This window comes from Xenopus tropicalis, chromosome 2, assembly GCF_000004195.4.
Source record: "Xenopus tropicalis strain Nigerian chromosome 2, UCB_Xtro_10.0, whole genome shotgun sequence".
Lineage (NCBI taxonomy): Eukaryota > Metazoa > Chordata > Amphibia > Anura > Pipidae > Xenopus > Xenopus tropicalis.
This window is the reverse complement of record NC_030678.2, coordinates 140,501,506-140,520,936: the sequence shown is the minus strand read 5'-3', so window position 1 is coordinate 140,520,936 and position 19,431 is coordinate 140,501,506. Positions and strand designations below refer to the sequence as shown.

At 38.1% G+C, this 19,431-nt stretch overlaps 1 protein-coding gene across 6 annotated transcripts in view; it reads left to right on the top strand.

Annotated features, from left to right (window-relative positions):
* Positions 1–308: 308 nt before the first annotated feature.
* arhgap9 (Rho GTPase activating protein 9) overlaps positions 309–19,431 on the top strand; it is a 58,863-nt gene continuing 39,740 nt past the window's right edge. Inside the window, exons 1-5 of one of the 6 annotated variants that reach the window (XM_031897171.1) lie at positions 309–448; positions 3,567–3,871; positions 5,113–5,348; positions 14,242–14,469; positions 17,764–17,856. In XM_031897171.1, the coding sequence (XP_031753031.1) occupies positions 3,577–3,871; positions 5,113–5,348; positions 14,242–14,469; positions 17,764–17,856 (852 nt within the window). In that variant the 5' untranslated portion in view covers positions 309–448; positions 3,567–3,576. Of the gene's footprint in view, positions 449–3,563; positions 3,872–5,112; positions 5,349–12,707; positions 12,811–14,241; positions 14,470–17,763; positions 17,857–19,431 lie in introns of those variants that run through there. The other 5 variants (XM_012957828.3, XM_031897172.1, XM_031897173.1 and 2 more) reach the window with 5 other exon arrangements.

Genomic DNA, 19,431 nt, shown 5'->3' with positions numbered 1-19,431 from the left:
AGTCCGTAGAAATAAATGCTACATTATTTGTATTTTGGTGTCTATAATAATAATAATAGTCATGGAGACCCACAGTATTAGACAGACAGGTGATCACCTGTTCTACAGAGGACAGTATATATGATATCAATGGCAAGATGTAAAGGGAGTAAGTTAAGTAAACTGAGAATGTGGTTAAAGCTGTAAGCAGAAACAGGCAAAGAAACAGCAGCATGAACTGACAGGAAGTGGTGATGATTGTCACTATAAGGAGCCCTATCGACTTCATACAGAGTGTGTGCTTTCCTTTTAGTGCCTGGTGGTGAGAGCTGCAGTACAGTAAGAATGACAGAGCGACACTTCTAAATGTTTTTTTTTGTTGCTGAAGGTAACTGAAATCAGCTATGCAGCTATGAAAGGCATCTTTGGTGGGAAGGTTTAATATTACCACTCTACTCCTTTGTACTTGGTAAGTTGCAAACCTATTGTCAGTCACTAATAAAATGCAAGACGAAGGGGTAAGTCTCCAACAACCACATAGGGCATTGCATTGCTGCTGGCACGTCAGCCTTTGGCACATCCGTTCTACATTTATTGCTGTTTTGTGTGATTGTTCTAACCACTAAAATGAACAATGCTCCTAAGTTCTCTTCTAGAATAGATTAAAGTATACAGCATGCAGGGCCCAATAAACAATTGGGTTCTCGCTTTGACAACTATTATGTATCGTTGTATTTATATTCCTTCACAGAACCATTGTTAAGGGCTTTGTGTTGTCTGCCCGCAAGCTTTTTATGATTGGAAGTCTTTGTTTGTTATTTTTATAAGGTACAGATAATACAGCTTTTATATCTTTATAGTTAACTTCCTCTTAATCATCTTAACCTTTACAACATTTGTACTACGTGGAAACCCATAATGCCATAAATGTCAATTTTAGAAATTACTGTCCTAAATTGAATGGTATATATGTATAGTAGAGCTATGGTTTACATATATGTATATATGTATGTATATGTATATATGTAGAGAGAGAGAGAGAGGTGCTTTTTCTAAAGCTTAAATATTTATTGTTTAATACCCTAAATGTGCAGTTGTAAACTCGTTAAACTATGAACTATGCAGTATGGTTATCTACTAAAAGCATAACTTTTATAGGATGAATAGATAGATAGATAGAAAGATAGATAGATAGAACTATGTTGTATACATTTTATAACCATAGAATACTTATAATAATAAGTGATATTTCCATGATTTGAATTTTCTTAAAGTAAGGATTAATTATATCTTATTTGGGATCAAGGACTGGTACTGTTTGATTACTACAGGCAAAAAGGAAATCATCTTAAAAATATTGAATTATTGAATTAAAATGGAGTTTATGGGAGATGGCTGTCCTGTGAATTGGAACTTTTTGCATAACAAGTTTCCGTATAACGGATCCTATACCGGTACTTGTAATATATATTACTATAGAGTAAGTCAGGTCAGTGTAAAGTATATACACACACTAAGCTGTACTATATGCTAAATCATAAGCGAGAGAGAGAAAACAAATAAATAGTTTGTTCTCTGGAAAAGGTGTTCATATTTAATGCTAAAAAAAACAACAGAAAAAGTCCCTTACTGACTCACCCATCAGATTTCAGGAACAAACTAGGGGAACATCAGAATTTATAATTATTGCCCTATGTCATTGAATGACATTTCATTATTTTGATAAGGAAGTACTGTGCCTATACTTTTGTTCTAGCAGTCGATCAGTCCATGGGGTGGTTTTTCCATGCTAATTTCATTTTGTTTTTTGACCGTAAAACACAGCTGCAAGTCCAAGTGCACGCACATAGCTGACATGATAATATAAATTTTTAAAAGAATTTACACATGTACTACACATCATTCCCAGTTGAATTGTTGTAGGTTTCTGCACTTGGTTTTGCACTTCTCCCCAAACTTGCACATCACTCTGATGGATGCTTCTCTCTCTTCATATATTCCTCTCCTTATTGTAAGAAAAAAACCAAAAAGTAGGTTGAATACTAAGGAAATACTAAAATAAGCTATTTTAAAAATACAGTATACCTGTACAAACGTTTTTCCTAAATGAATTTGGATGCCCCCAAAATCATTCCAATAGCACTGATCATCAGCGCTCTTTTCACATTGCTCATCAAAAGTCCATTGTTTTTCAGTGTGTCACTGCTGAGCCATACAACTTGGCAATTTTTTTCCCAGCTTAAAGGGGATGATTGGTACTTTTGATGTGTTGTTGGGAAACCCCTACAGTTGGGGACAGATTTATAAAAATGTGAGTTTAGAGCTTAGTACATAAAAACTCAACCTTGTTCTATTCATTCCTATGGGATTTTTAGAAGTGTATTTATCGATGGGTGAAAGTCCACCATTTGATAAATACACTTCTCAAAATCCCATAGGAATGAATAGAACGTGGGTGAGTTTTTATGTATTAAGTTCTAAACTCACATTTTGATAAATCTGCCCCCAAAATGTAGTTTTTGAAAATATTTATATATATGCATTTGAGGGCTGCAGAGCTCAGTACTAAGCAGTTGTTGTGGCATGGGTCAGTAGGACATACCTTGAGACAGCCGGGACTGCAAGTGACTAAATTTTACTTGAGAATTGTTACAGCTGGAAATAAAGGTAGTTCTACACAAATTTCACAACTAGAAATAATGTTGTTTACATATTGTATGCAAGAAGGCTCAATTAGGAATGCAACTGCAAATGCAGTTCTTTGAAGAATTATGTGCAATGCAACTGGCATTACTGACTTGCACCAAAAAAATCACAGGTTCAAGGAGAACTAAAGCTTAACTAAAGTAGGGTAGAAATGTTGAACATTACATTTTGGGCTTCTGTACCAGCCCCAGGCAACCAAAACTGTTTAGCAGGTATGATCTGTATCTCCAGAGATACCCCCAGTAGCTCCTCATCCTCTTTTCTGTTGATTTACTGCTTATGGACCCACCAACAATATACTGTATATACTCAATATACTGTATATATAGAATATAAATATCGCGGTATATGGCTGATTATTAAATTCTGATGTTATTTGCACTGGTTTCAGAGCTACCATGTACTAATAATCGGAATTATTTACTATTCAGCCCTGTAGAATCATCTTATATGACAGGCAAACCTAATTTTATGCTTGGTGACTTGTGTGTCCCTAAGCTTTTCTCAACAGCTGCTCTGAGAACAATGAACTTGTGTGTGTCACTGACACTCCTAACAAAATCCAAGATGGTGACCACCAGTGACAATTTTGAAAGCCAGGATCATTACTGTAAAAGGGTGGCTAAACCTTTAGGTTGGTGCAATAAGATAAGTATAAAAAATATGGCATTCTAGCCATATTATTTTAAGGGTTTAGTTATCCTTTAATTCTATTTTTGAGTATTGGGGTGCCTTAAATGACATCCACTATGCAAGTGCTTTTTCATCATATTCACATAAATTTGCAAAGTAATTAGCACATGTTTTGTATCTTACATTGAGTGTAACATAAAATATTGTTTAATGAGCCTCAGAAACATTCGGTTTTTCTGAATTAGTAGGTTGCCTGAGATGTTCTCTGAATCTTGGAAGCTGGATGGCCGCAACTGGAAAAAATCTTCCTTGCAAAAGAAACCTGTTGTCCTTAGAATTCAGAAGAGCTGCATGTTCAAGGCGCCTGGTGGCAGCACCGTCAATTTGAACGAAGGAGATACACTTGTAGTGTTGAAAAAGTCTGATAAAGATTGGTGGCAAGTCAGGAAAGTTGAAGAAAGTGAAACCACCAAACCTTTCCATGCACCCTCTTCGTATATCAGCCAACTGATCTTAGAGAAGAACAAAGAACAAAGAAGCAAAGACAAGGAAGGTAATACATCAGTAATGTGCATATTTTACACCAATTCATTATTAATCTAGGCGCATACATGTCTTTTTAGTGCCATAGATCAGGGATGTCCCACTGGCGGCTGCATCCGACCCGCAGTCCCCCTCTGTGTGGCCCCCCAGCTGTCGGGCTGCTGTGACTGCTTACCTTTGCTTAAGCTTTAAATGGTATCAGTACTGAGATTAACTGCGTTGTTCACACCTCAGATTCAGGCTGTAACCCCCTGTATTGGTTAAACATGTAATCCTCTGTTATTGTTCGCACTTTTTAATTCCTGCATTGTTCTCCCCCTGCATTGTTCACACCTCAGGCTCAGACTGTAAGACCCCACATTGTTCTCCTGTTCACACCTCAGACTTTAAGAGCAGTGCAAGCATTGTGTCACTGTATGTACTGCACAAACAGGCAGCATAGGGTAGGCAGAGTATGGCACACACAAACAGCATAGGGCAGGCAGCGTATGGCACACACAAGCAGCATAGGGCTCACAGAGTATGGCACACACAGGCAGCATGGGACAGGCAGAGTGTGTAAAAAACAAATTATGGTGTAAAAAATATGGGTTCACAAAAATCAGCCTTTCTGTAATCTGCAGTTATTGACTTTAAATGGAAAAACATTTATCAGAAATTTAAAAGGGGTCATTTATTATATTTGCAATCACCATACTTTTGTAGTTTGAGTCCTGCCATGCCCATGCTGAGGCCTTTGTGCTCCAAAACACAATGCAAAGATCTGCATTTCTCCCATGAACACAACACTGCCTGTGTTTGGTAACCTTGTATTTATTATGGCGGACAAGAAGGCCAAGTAGGCAATCATCCTTTCACCCCAACCCTTCCCCTAATCATTCAGAGGTGCAAGTTAATAAGTGCTGGTGGCTACAGACTGCAATGGGAACCTGCATGTACCACTGGCCCTGTGACAGAAGGTGAGGAAAGAACTGCCTTGCATTGGATTGCATTCTGCCCTTTGTGTTATTTTTTCTGCTGTGAGGTGCAGAGTGCAGCCAGATCCTGGTTGGATGTGGTCTTTGAATAAACACTAAAGGGTGTGCTATATAAATGACCAATAATGTAATTATTAATAATTTTGTATTAATAATTACAAACTAAGGAAATCCTTCCGCTAAACACATATATGGTACTGTATATTCTTTCATTTACTTTAATTAAAGAGTAGTGGTTCTGACATGCAAATTATTATTTTTTTTAAATCCACAGGCATCAAACATTTTACTAGATCACAAGAGAACTTGCTGTTTTTTAGTTCTGTTCCTTCTACAATGGATGATCAGTCTTACCTTAAGTTTTACTCTGGCGAGTCTTTAACACCGACAATTCCTCCGTCTTCCAAGCATAAGAAATCTGCCAGCTTCTCCCTTAGTTCCTCTTGGCATGGTTATTTTCCTAAATGTGAGAAGGAGAAATCCCCATTTTACAAGAGTGTGTCAGAGAAGGTGAGTTTCATTATTAAAAGCAGAAATTCACTATAATTTTACAGTTCCTGTTTTCTCTAATATATTCTGTCCCCTCGACTATATATATTGTATGCAAATTTGTATTTATCCAGTACTTTTGTACCAACACTGTACAGCAGAGCAATAATTAATAAAACATACAGGGTCAATACAACAATAAATAAGTACAAAGTACAGTTACATTAAAGATAAAGAAGTAAGTGTCAAAGAGCTTGCAATCTAAGTGGGTGGGTAACTTATAGACACAAATAGAAGGATATTAAAGTGCTGATGGTTACAGTGGTTGACATAACAATATAAGTGACAGAACTGGATCAAATTCTATGCGAGTGCTCCAAGAGGGAGTCTGTGAGTTTATTTCAGAAGAGACTGAAGGAATAACATTCCAAATGTAAGGAAGGCAGAAAAGTTCAAGGCAGAAAAACAGATGGTTTCTCTGAGAGAAGCAGAAGAGTTGACCAGAAACACAAGAGAAGAGGTGTAGTGAGGTGCATAGGAATGAAGGGCTTTGGAGGTTATGAAAAGAAGTTTATAATTTATTCTTTGTTTAATGGAAAACTATGATAAGGACTTCAACACGGGATGGGAGTGTTCTCTCTTGGATGAAAGGAGGAGAATTTTGGCAGCATTATAAATATATAAATAAAATATAATAAAGATGGTAGTGGGAGTTGGGGAGTCCAGTTAGTTGCAAGTTGCAAAAGGCTAGATGCATGAGTGTTTAAGCTGTTGCCTGTGAAAGAAAGGGAAGAATTTTTGCAGGGCCATGAAAAATCAAAAGATGTGCAATCGTTTTGTGCCCACTAACCTTACGATAACAAAGATAACAAAGGGAAGGCATTGGATGCATAGTATATCCCCCTTATGACTCTTCAGCCTCCATCTACAGATGATCAGACACTAAAAGGATGTAGGTTGTTAGGGGGAGGACCGCATCTATGGGCCAATGTGCTCCACCCCACCTGCCAAAAATTGCTTTGCTAGGAGCACCTAAGGGCCCCGTACACTGGCTGATATATTTATTGGCCCATGTATGGCCACCTTAACTTTCATGCCTGGTGTATGTACAACATCTGAACACAATATTACTGTAGAGATAAAAGAAACAAATTTCCATAAATAAGTAATTGGACCTATTGCACTCTGCTTTTAAGAAAATGAAAAAATCCCACAGAATTCCTAGGGATTGTGGATGTAGCTTAACAATGTAGCTTTCTAGTTCATATTATTTTGCATGTGACAGCTGTAGTTGGATTATACTAAAGCATCATAAGGTACTGATTTCATAAATTAACCTCTGTTACAAGCACCTGGGCTTCTGGCATTGAATACGCTGAAGTAGCAGACTGCTCTCCTGCAAGTCTAACCTCTACACATGAAAGGGTCTGTCTTATCGTACAGCAGCAGTCTAGAGCACTCAAGAATTTCTATAAAGCATCTTTAGAAAAAGTGCTAAAATTTGTGCATCACAAACGGTGCCTTTTTCAAAGCAAATATAACACCAAAAAGGTGCCTTGCATGGTGACATCTTATAACTTTGGTGTTTAATAATCTGTTCCATAATTCCAACAATGTGTGGGGATTGTTGATGTTTTTATATTAGTGCAGTACCATTTGAGGAACTTTCATTTGTGTTCTCATGACCTCTAGGACATTTGAGTTCTTGCAAGTTGTGTTACAAGTAAAATATATGATATACAGTATTTGCTTGTATAGGGTTATCTTTGTTGCCAAGCTTTTTTTGGCACAAAACCCTGCCTGATTAGTAACCTTATATGAGGTTTCCTTTATGATGATGGAAAATAGAATTGAAATGCTTCACCCATTTCAGAACCTATTTATCCTACTAAACCACTGAGGAAGGGTACTGCTCTGTGATCAGTTTTTATTAGAAATGCGTCAGTTAATAGCGTTCTGCCAACAAAATAATGCATTTATATCTTTTTTTCAAATGAGCAAACAGATTTTTTTATATTTAATTTTAAAATTTGACATGAGGGCAGACATATTCTTACTTTCCCAGATTCCCACAGTTGTGTGATTTGTTCTGTGATGTCGTCCCCCCCCCCAGTTTCCGATCACCAGAACAATGAGAAGGTAGCAAGTTAGCAGCTACCTGACACCTGTATTGCTTAAAAATGCTCCCATGCCGCACCTAATGGTAGATATCAGAATACCACTTAATAGTAAAAATCCAAGTCTGGCTCATGACTCCTTCAGGTACATGGGAATAGGAGAAACAATAGCTTATCTGAAAGCAGTTCTATGGTGTAGTGCTGGATCCTTCTAAATGCTTAGGATCAGGCACAATGCACTGATATGGCTCCTATACACCAATATTACAACTTAAAAAAATGCATTTAATAAACTATACCATAAAAATCTTGACAGAATCTCTTTAATTTTTAATGTGAGAGTTTTGGTATAAATTTATAAAGCCTGAACATAGCACTGTATGGCTCGTTTGTAAATCATGTCACTTCCACCTCGGGAATATTTCCAAAATATGATAATTTATCACCCAAGTTGTCAACAAAATTCTGACTCTCACGTTATCATGTATTAACTGTCTGTTAATTGGCCTTTCTCTCCAGAGGCTGTCACCTCTCTAGTCCATAATACATATATACTGCTGCCAGGTTCATACACATCAGCAACTGCTCCTGCACTGCCACCATGTACACTGGCTTTTGCTACATTTTGAAATAAAATTTTACATGGACTAATGAAGCAACAGACAATTCACAATTTTAGGCAACTTTTATAGACAAATCTTGGAAGACTTGCTCTGTAAGGCAATTAGGAACCCTACACAGATGTCCATATATTGTAGAAACCCTCAGTTATTTGGACTTTGCACACTGCCTCTCTTAAAGTACATGGCTCCTTTTGTGTCTCTCTATTTATCATTTTAGTTCTATTGAGCAGGCCCCTCTTTATCTCTAGTATTGTTTTTATTTTTGTATATAATCTGTATGTTAAATGTATACACCCATTTATTGTACAGAGCTGCAATATATGTCGGGGCTTTATAAATACATGTTATTAATAAAGTATTAGTAATAGGAGGGGGTCAGTCTTTGGCTTTCAGACTGAATGGTTTGCAGCAGGGGAAATGGTTGGGTAAAGGACTCACAAATATATCATTTTCTTTGGAATGGTTTATATTGACTATTTGGAATGCAGACTAGTTAATGATTTCAATAAAATGTAGTGGATGTAATGTTAGTTCCCCTTTAGGGTTTCCTAAAAAATAACGAGTAGGTGTTTCTTTAATCTACATGATGGTGGTGGTAGCAGGGCACATCCTGCACTTAGCTGCTAGAATTAGAATGTCTAATTACCTTCTAATTCACTTAGTTTTCTAAATTAGTTTTTAACAAAGGAATCTTTATGAGTCATAACAGTAAATATGATTGTTTTATGAAAGCCAACTAGCAGAGTAGCAAACTTGAATTATACTCACATGCATAGTCCCTCCAAAAGCCCACCAGAGACCCTGACATCCAGGTCCTACTTTAACAACAATTAAGCTGGGGTCCACTACAGCCTGGGCATTCACTAGATCCTCTTACTTCCTTTAAACTCTGCTTCCCACTCAGTAACAAGACATAACATACCAACCCACATGAATTTAACCCAGCATTGAAATTTAAATGAAATTCTTAATTACTGACAGATGTCCGTATAGAGATAGATTTGAAGCACCTTTGCTATCCAGTGTCTAGAGTGCAGTTTTCCATCTGCACTGAAGGTACTTTCAGTTTGCCATTATAGTTTTTATTAAAATACTATTATGTTGCACTAATGAGTAAGTTTGCTCTAGGTCTAGTAACCTATAGCAACACCTGAACAGTAAGTGGAGCAAACGCTACATCTGTTACCGCATTACACCCACGTTTTGCTGCCATAGTTGCTGTTGAATGCTGGAAAGTGAGGCTGGCTGCCTGAATCCTCTGATATCCCTCTAATAAAAATGTGTACGTTTGTAACTTTGTGATCACCTCAACCAGTGACGGACTGGAACCCCAGGGGCCCACCAGAAAACCTTAGACCATGAGCCCACTCTCCAAAATATTTTTCCTCCTTTCCTCACTCAACATCTTTATTCTCCTATTATTTTAATTACATGATAGCATCTATCCTTCCATCCATTTTGCTTCTCTGTTCCCATTCAGAAATAGCAAATGACAATGAAGTAGGCCAAATGGTTGGGAGCAGGAGGGTCCACTGACACCTGGGCCCACCGGGAGTTTTCCTGGTATTCTGGTGGCCCAGTCCGACACTGACCTATGTGCTTTGGCACATCTCTTTCTCTGCTACTGTATATAAATCTAGTCCCCTAACAGCATATCTGGAGGGGGATGCTGGGAGTTTTAGTTGACATCTGTAGCTTGGCACTTGGCGTCCCTGCTATGAAATATTGTGAGTGGGACATTCTTTTTTACTCAAGGCTTCTTCTGTGGTTAGTGCCTTCAATTCTATAGGGCTCATTTATGTCTGCAAGTGCAGCTGTGGTCCCCGCTATTTCTCTGCTGTCAGTTATTGGCTCCTTGCATTTCTGTATAGTGGCGCTTAGCAAGTCATACCTGCCTTCTGTTCCTAATTGAGTGCTGTTGTGCCTACTGATGCAGGGGAACCCTTCTGACCAGGTTGTAGCTCCAGGATTCCCTTTCCACCCTTGGTTGACTGGAAATGATGCCAGAGGGTTGCACTCTCACTTTCAAAATTGCTCACTGCTCTTGCAAACAAGCCCTTAGGTGTTTTTGGACTTATACATGTATTTGTCACTTCCTTTCTTTAATATGTTTATAGATTTTTTTTACGCTAGTTGGTTACAAAGAAGTGACTAAAGGATTGCTGAGAAAATACTCAAAACCAATACCATTCTAATGTATAACCTTTAATTATGTTGGGTTGAAAAACCCAACATACTGTTCTTCGACTTCAGCTTATTCTTTCGCTTTTTCTTCTTATTCTTAGTTCCCCCATTTTCTAAATGCTACTTCTCCTACAGTTTTAGGGGTACAACACCCAAACTCTTCACACTTCTTCGCCCTATAGCGGATCAGGTTGCTTGTGCTTTTCTAAGCATTGACTTTGACAGGGAAGATATTCAAACTGCTGCCACGCTTACAGCTTTGAAGCTACGCCCCTCAAACTTGAATAACATAATCATGGGGTCACCCCGAATGACATTTGTTGGATGACCCCAAAGTGGGAGGGGTCAACAACAGCCAATCAAATTTCACCCAGTGACTTTTATGGGGAAATTGAAACTACTGCCAATCTTATCGCTTTGAGACTACACTCCCCAAACTTGAATTACATAGTTATGGGGTCAGCCTGAACGAAAATATGATTGTTGGATTCCCAAAAGTGGGCAGAGCTGTGAACAGCCAATCAGATTTTACCTATTGTCCTAGCGGAAATTCAACCTGCTGCCATTCTCACATGTTGTGGTCCCCAAATTTTGCAGGGTTAGGCACCTGGTAACTGCAGGTCAAAGTTAGAAAAAGTGGGCAGCCTCTAACAGCCAATCAGATTTTACCTATTGACTTTCAATGGGGAAATCCAACCTGCTGCCATTCTCACAGTATTAACACCAGGGTCCCCAAGCTTTTCACAGTTGGTCACTAGGGGACTGCAGTTTTAGTTTTGAAAAGTGGGTGGGGAGTTTAGAGTTAGAAAAAGTGGGTGGAGCCACCAACAGCCAATCAGATTTTAAGATTTTCAATTGGGAAATTCAACCTGCTGCCATTCTCACAGTATTAACACCAGGGTCACTATGGGACTGCATTTTTAGGTTGGATGGAGTGGGTGGAGCCACCAACAGCCGATCAAACTTCACCTATTGAATTTTTTTGGTTTCAGTTTAAAATGCTGCCTTTCTCACAATATTTATGTCAAGGTTCCCCAACTTTGCACAGTCAGTCACTGGCTGACTATGTATTCAGGGTTAGAACAAGTAGGCGGAGCCACCAACAGCCAATCCATTTCCACCCATTAAATTTCATTGGTTTATATTTAAACTGATTTAAGTATTAATTCCAGGGTTCAAAGTTAGAAAAAAGTGTAAAATGCTGTCCCCAGACTTTGCAAAGTTGGTCACTGGGGGACTGCAGTTCAAAATTAGGAAAAGTGGGTTGGGCCACTAACAGCCAATCAGATTTCATCCATTGAATTTTATTGGTTTAAATTTAAAATTCTGCCATTCTCACACGATTTATGCCAGGGTGCCCACTGTTTGTCACTGGGTGACTTTGACTCAAGGTTATAAAAAGTGGACACACCCACCAACCACCAATCACAATTTACCTATTGACTTTTATTGGTTTAAATTTAAACTGCTGCCGTTTTTTAACTATTAACCTTAGGGTCCCTAAGTTAGTCACTGGGTAACTGCAGTTCCACGTTAGAAAAAGTGGGTGGAGCCACCAACTGCCAATCAGATGTCACTCGTTGACTTTCAGTGGGGAAATTCAAATTGCTGCCATTCAGAGTCTAATAAAACCAGGGCCCCCACACTTTGCACAATAGTTTTTACTATATAACTATGGTCCAAGGTTAGAAAAAGTGGGCGGAGCCAACAACAGATCAGATGTCATTATTGACCTCACGTTTTTCAACCCAACATGAAGTTTGTTCTCAAACTTCCCTTTCTAGTTTACTCCATTACAAACTAGGAAGTTAATAAAATCTCTTTATTCAAAACACTAGGGTCTGAATAGGGGCAGAAAACTGTTAGTGCTTCAGGGTCCCAGAGGGTCTTAATCCAACACTGTACCAAGGATGCCAAACTCCAAGTCATACAGACAATTGGCTTTACACCTTGGCATGACACTAAAATATGCATATTGAAGTGGGTGGAAATTGCATGTCTGACTTGGTATACCCTTGCACTAATGTAAAACACAAGGGGGCTAAAATACCTGCCCATGCCCATGGAACCTTTTCCCAGACTACTGGCCCATACAATATGAAAGTGCTATATTGTGCATAAAGTGATACACGGAACCATCAAACACAGGTATGCTGGTACGTTGGAAAAAATGTCATCCCACATCTCAAAATTGGTTTGCTTTGCATTTTGTTAATAATCAGTTATAAGCTGTTCAGTAATCCTGCCCCCCATGTCCTATCTGGGCAAAGGTGTGATAACAATATTTATTATTAGCAGGGTACAAGCAGCTTTAGGCAGAATTATATACGTAGTACACAATAAAGGCAGGGTAAAGTAGGATGTGGCTTTATAAATATTTTCTTGCAAAATATTACAAGGCCAGTTTCCTCTTTTTAGTGTGGAAACAGGATATAGAAAAGCAGTGATAGGCAAGTGGTAGAAAGAGGATTGTGTGGTGGATATGCTATTACAAGGCACAATGGAGTTTGTAGTGTCCTGATCATAAGGAGTATTGTGCTGTTTGATTGGGCATCTCAGGTAAAATCAGTGTCTTTTAACCTTGTATGTAGTCGTGTGTCCATTATTTCTTATAATTTATGCTTTTTAGTGGAATACATTTTAAAAAGGGGAACTACTGTAAGTTTCTTTTCTAATATATCTAGGAATACGATTCCTGAACACTGTATAATATCTGTATTCCTTTGCTGTCTGTGACATATCCATTCTCTGCTGTTTTCACAATGTACACACTCTAGTGGGTCCTATTTTGTTGATGGTGGTTCTTCAGGTTCTGGAGTACATCCTCGGGCATTATCTGTGGGTTCTGGCAAATACCAGAGGGGCTGCTATATGATGCCATAGACAGTCACTATTTAATGGGGCTGTAGGGGGCTGTTTGGGCAGCTGTGTACCAAAAATGCCAGGGCCTATTTTTAATACCAGTCCAGAACTGGGGCCAGAGTTTGCAAAGCCCTCTCTATAAGACTTTTCTATAGGTTTTTTTTCCATGTACATTAAAAGGAAGGAAAAGGAAGAACTGCAGTAAAATGAGACCAACTATATGCTGGTATTTGTATGCAGTTTTAGGATGAAACAAATGCTTTGTTATACAGTTTAATATAGGCTGAAATAGTTTTTATTGTGACTGTTTTATAGATTTTGCTCAGTATTCAGCCAGTTGCCACAATATTAGAATGTCATAGAATGGCCAATTCTAAGCAACTTTTCAGCTGGTGTTTATTATTTATTTTTATAGTTTTTTAATGATTTGCCTTCTTCTTCCAACTCTTTGGAGTTTTTAAATGGGGGTCACTGACCCCAGCAGAGAAAAAACTATTACTCTGTGAGGCTACGGCTTTATTGTTTTTGACTTTATATTACTTATTTTTCTATTCAGGCCTCTTCAATTCATATATCAGTCTTTTATTCATACTATACCCTGGTTGCTAAGGTAACTTGGATCCTAGCAACCAAAATAGCTGCTGAAACTCCAAGCTAGAGAGCTTCCAAACAAAAGCTGAAACAATTAAAAAACTACAGATAATAAAACAAGAAGACCAATTGCAAGTTGTCTCAGAATATCACTCTCTACATCATACTAAAAGTTAACAACCCGTGGACAACCCGTTTAACTAACAACTTCCCACTACCCAAACTATAACTCATATTAAATTGTTGTAAGAGTTTGATGCTGTAAAGTATTAGTACAGGATTGCAATGTGTGGTACATAGTTAGCTATAGTATAAAAATATATTGTGGGTTAGTTTTTAATATAGCACATATAGTTTGTGTAGTATAGTAGTGTGTCCCTTTGTATTTAGTGCATAAACTGTAAGTGGCATTGCCACCCACAATAGCAGTTGTTTGCTTCTGTGCCATGTATAAATGATATCTGACATGTTTTTGTAATAAAAGTACAATATGCATATCCTGCTTCATGGCTAATACTGCTTATTAATTATGTAAAGGTGAGCTTAGCAAACCCAATGCAGGAAAATCCAGTATATAGTAACCTAGAGGAGATGAAGATGGGGAAAGGTATTCCTCCCAGCCCCACCCATCCTCCTATCCACATGATTGACAACTGGGAGTGCCACTTTGACCCTCTCTCAGGCAGAAACTTCTACATCAATACAGAAACCAAGGAGAAAACATGGAAGCCCCCCAGGAAAACAAGGGACCACACCCCTGGAAGGGTATGTACTATCTAATTTTACAGACAAAGGATTTACCTAGATGTGGTTAATTAGGTCATCTGTATGAAATTTATGAAGCTATGTATGTATGTTTGCATCTGTTTGTATCGGTCTGTCTCTCTGTTTCTTTATCTCTGTGAAAAGTGAACTTGTCCTTTTATGCACTTTTGTCAATAGGCAAATACTGTGCAGAATACCACAAAAGCAACTGTTTTTCTGCTTTAAGGGGTTGGTCATCACCTTTAAATTAACTTTTAGTATGATGTAGAGAGTGATATTCTGAGACGCTTTACAACTAGTTTTCATTTTTTATTACTTGTGTTTTTTAAATTATTAGTTCTTTATATAGAAACTACAGCTTGGAATTTCAGCAGTTGTCTGGTTGCTAGGGTCCAAGTTACCCTTGCAACCTGGTATTGCTTTGAAGGAGAGACTGGAATATGAATTGAAAGGTAAGTAATTATAAACAGTAACAATAAAATCGTAGCCTCACAGAGCAATAGGTTTTTGGCTGCTGGGGTCAGTGACCCCAATTTGTGAGCTGGACAGAGGCAGAAGAAGAAGGCAAATAATTCAAAACTATAAAAAAGAAATAATGAAGACCAATTGAATTAGAATTAGCCATTCTATAACATACTATAAGTTAACTTAACAGCAAACAACCCCTTTAAGCACATCATTTGTTCTACACCAATCTCAAGTATGAGAAAAGAAGATGCCTAAATCAAATATTCAGTTGATAGACAAACTTGGCGTTGCTGGGTGCATGTGGTTAGTGGTATACCATGGCATGTCCAAAAAATAGAAGTGTCTGAGGAAGGTGGTAATGCAGACCCAAATGGCACATCAAGTAGTACTAGCAGCATGTTTGCAAAATTAATTTACCAGATAGCTTGCAAGGACATAGTAATTACACAGGTAAATATCTGAACTAGTAGTATGGGAAACATTGCCTAGATCAAGGTACTATGTACTGACTAACTTTCCAGTAGGCCCCATAACATAACTAGTGTTTTTCATTCTATATGATTGCTAAGCAGAATTTCTTTTCCACTGTAGCTACACCTACATGGTAGTTATTTTGATGTAAAACCAAGTCAAGTAGGTTTTTTATTGTAATTTCAACCATATACAGTACAGTACACAGTGAAACGAAACAGCGTTCCTCCAGGCCCAAGATGCTACATACATGCAACCCATGAAAAAAATTTACAGCACAACATAAGTTTAACAACATAAATTAAAAAATTAAAAATATAGTGCAAATAATTGCAAATTGCTAAGAGCAGTTCAGGTAGATCAGGTGGATCAGATGATTTACCATAAGTGATTGTGATTGTCAGTTCAGGCCTGATGTTGTTTAGTTCGTGTGAATGATTTTTGTATGTAACCAGTCCATTGAGTTGAGAAGGCGGATGGCTTGTGGGTAAAAACTGTTACATAGTCTGGATGTGAGTGCCCGAATGCTTCGGTATCTTTTTACAGATGGCAGGAGGGTGAAGAGTGAGTGTGAGGGATGTGACTGATCAGCCACAATGCTGGTGGCTTTGCGAATACAGCGTATGGTGTATATGTCATCAATAGAGGGGTGAGAGACCCCGATGATCTTCTCAGCTGTCCTCACTATCCCCTGTAAAGACTTTCGGTCTGATATGGCACAATTCCCAAACCAGACAGTGATGCAGCTGCACAGGATGCTCTCAATAGTTCCTCTGTAGAAGGTGGTGAGGATTGTTTGTGGGATAAAGGATAGCCAAGGAAGCCACACTATATATAAATTCATAAGATAAACTTATTTTTTATTTTCTGCTTTATGGTTGGCCCTTTATAATTAAATATAGTATTTTGTTTCTTTGGCATGTGATACCCTTCTGCATATATAGAAATTGATGTGTCATCTGGGCATGCTTGCATTTGAAAATTAGGTGCATCTGTTTCATTTACTAGCTAAGTATCTACTGTATCTATCAGTCCATCTAATTGTCCATCTGTCTGGTTTTTTTGCCTCTGGTAACTTGCCATATGAGTCTGTGATGGCTGTTTGTTTACCTTTAACACTCTGCTTTTTTTCTTACAAACTATATTGTGTTTCACTTTCACTTTTGTGGTTTTGAAACAAACTAGGATGTATGCCCTGTTCACAGAACAGAAAATTCATTGATTCATTCAAAAAGTTTATCTAAAAGTCTTCTCATGCCTTTTCTTTCCCCTCCCTCCTATCGAGTGTGCTCCCTTTTTGCTGCCTTTGTTCTTTTCCCTTTTGGCATCACATTATACCATGATTACACTTTAACTTTCCACCCTTCCCCTTATATTTTCATAAATAAATCATTTTTATATCATTTTATTATATAATAAATAAATAAATAAATAATGAAAGTCAAAATCTATCTAAAGAACCAATGTGCAATAAATAAAACAAATTATATAAACTACGAAATTCGTACCAAATTAAGCGTTAAGGTCCAGGTGTAGATACCCCGAACCTAACGCTAATGTAGACAGGCAAAGCCCATAAGGTCCAATGAAATCAGTTACACTCACCCAGGTCCCAAGGTGGTCCGGGTGCTCAGGGCCCCGAACCCGTAGCCAAGGAGATTATTCCAAATTAAAACGAAAGAAGCACCAAGCACTCCGGATTTCAAACGATAAAACCCATCTTTATTAGTCCATTAAAATGCGAATACCTAACGCGTTTCGTGCGCGTGCGCACTTAATCATAGGCATAGGCATGCCTATGATTAAGTGCGCACGCGCACGAAACGCGTTAGGTATTCGCATTTTAATGGACTAATAAAGATGGGTTTTATCGTTTGAAATCCGGAGTGCTTGGTGCTTCTTTCGTTTGAATTTACTAACATTTCTATTAGTACATGAATGTATTTGACTGTAATCTAACACATCTAGATCAGCTGACACAATTACGGTGTCTCCTGTCTTTCAGGAACATTTTGTCAGCAAAGTGTTGAAAAATGAGAAAAAGTGTAAAACTGTTGGGAATTCTTATGGATATTTAGGTGATTTTGTTTGTGGTGTGTTCTAATTTTACACTTTGATAAATCTGCACCTAAGTATATTTGCCTTGATGTTCAGAAACAGTGGGGTTGGTGAAGGTTGTAGTAGACATAAGATTTTAATGGTTGCTCTAATTTCTGTGAGTGTCAGATAATGACAAAAAACACAACTGCAGATAATAAAAGCAATCATAGCAAAAATGCAGTTGTAGTAAATCTTGTAGAAATGAACTGCATTTGGACTGTTACATGTATTACATGTATTGTCTTTTTTGGACAGGCTGATACACTTCCTAAAGATGTGGAATCATCTGGGGAGTATGACAAGTATCAAATCCCCAGAACACCGTTTATGCAAGTGAAGGGGGAACAGGTAACAACATCCTTTTGAAGAACCTACTATTTTTTTTTTTTTATATTTTTATGTCTTGATACAAGTTGTATACCATGAATTTCAGTTTACATTCTCCGTGCACCACCAGAATAAGCTGCAAGACAAACAGGCCCTGGAAGTGCCTGTTAGTCTTGCAGCTTATTCATTTACATTTGCTTTAATGGAAAAGGCCAGCTGTGGCCACTTGCAGTTGATGTCCATGTGTGTTTGTATGTGTGCATTCTGTCTATGGCTGACAGAGATTATCCAATCACAGGAGTACATATGCATGCATGCTTAGTTGTGATTGGCAAGTATAATTTAATACCATAAGATTATGAAATGCAAAGTTGGTTTCCTCCTCCCTGGTTACTTAGTCAGTTGAACAAGGCTAAAACCTTGTCTGCACAATGCAGGGAAAGTCAGTGGGTGCAATGCAACAAAGTGGGTGCAACATCTGCCTTTCTTAACCTGAAACTTTGGCTCTAAGAGGGGATGAGAGAGAAGTGACTTGCATTCTAGCAGGGCTTTAATTTGAAGCTACATCTCTGAAGCCTGTACATACCAGTTGAATTAGGTTCCATTAGAATATTGTATCTTACAACTGCTCTAAGAATATTATACATGTTTGGTATAAATATATTGAACAGAATGACAAACTATATTATACAGTAGGGCTAGCAGAAGTCCTCCACATGTTAAAATATAGCTCTCAGCAGAATTCTGCTTGAGTAATTCACTAATAGTTGGAGAAACCTGTGCATGAAGAAATACCTGATGCCGTCTCCACAGAGACTCAAGGGTATGATCAGTGGCATAACTAAACCCACCATTATCTTTATCAACCTCGTTTCGTACGATATTCGGTGCGTGTATGGCAAGTCGGGCGATATTGCAGGAGGCTGCTGATATCGGTCGACTTGCCGATAAAAAGATTTTGATCGGGCGCCATAGAAGGCGTCTGAGCAAAATCTGCCTTCAGGGCTGAATCGGCAGAAGGAGGTAGATATCCTATTGTTTCTACCTTCTTATCTGCCGTTTCAGCCCTGAACGTTAGTGGCCGATTGAACGATCTTTTGGTCGCGATCCGATGGTCGCACAAAAGATCGCAAATCGCCATGTATGTGGCCACCTTTAGGATCAGGAGAAAATACCCAAAGACAACCTTAATATGCAAAAGTCATTCAAACGTACAAAAGGTTATAGAAAAAAAATATTAATTCTGCATAAATTTCATACTCCATACTACAATACTCCATATAATTCAATAGACCTTTGTTATTGCAAAAATATTTATCTGATGGAACATATGCTACTCCAAAAAGATATTTTATGACACGTGATACTAAACATGATTCACGTGAACTGCTGCTTAATGGCAAAACTCCTTCCTGTGTGGGTGTGTAAGGAAATTTCCTTTGATAACATTTTTACACCACATGTTCTTGTAACCGCAATTAAGGCACCTTTTCACCTTGTAACTGGAGTGCTGCAGCATACAGAATATATATATATCTCAAATACTGTAAGCCCTATTGTGAAATATAAGGATACCCACTGAGGAGTTCCATGACA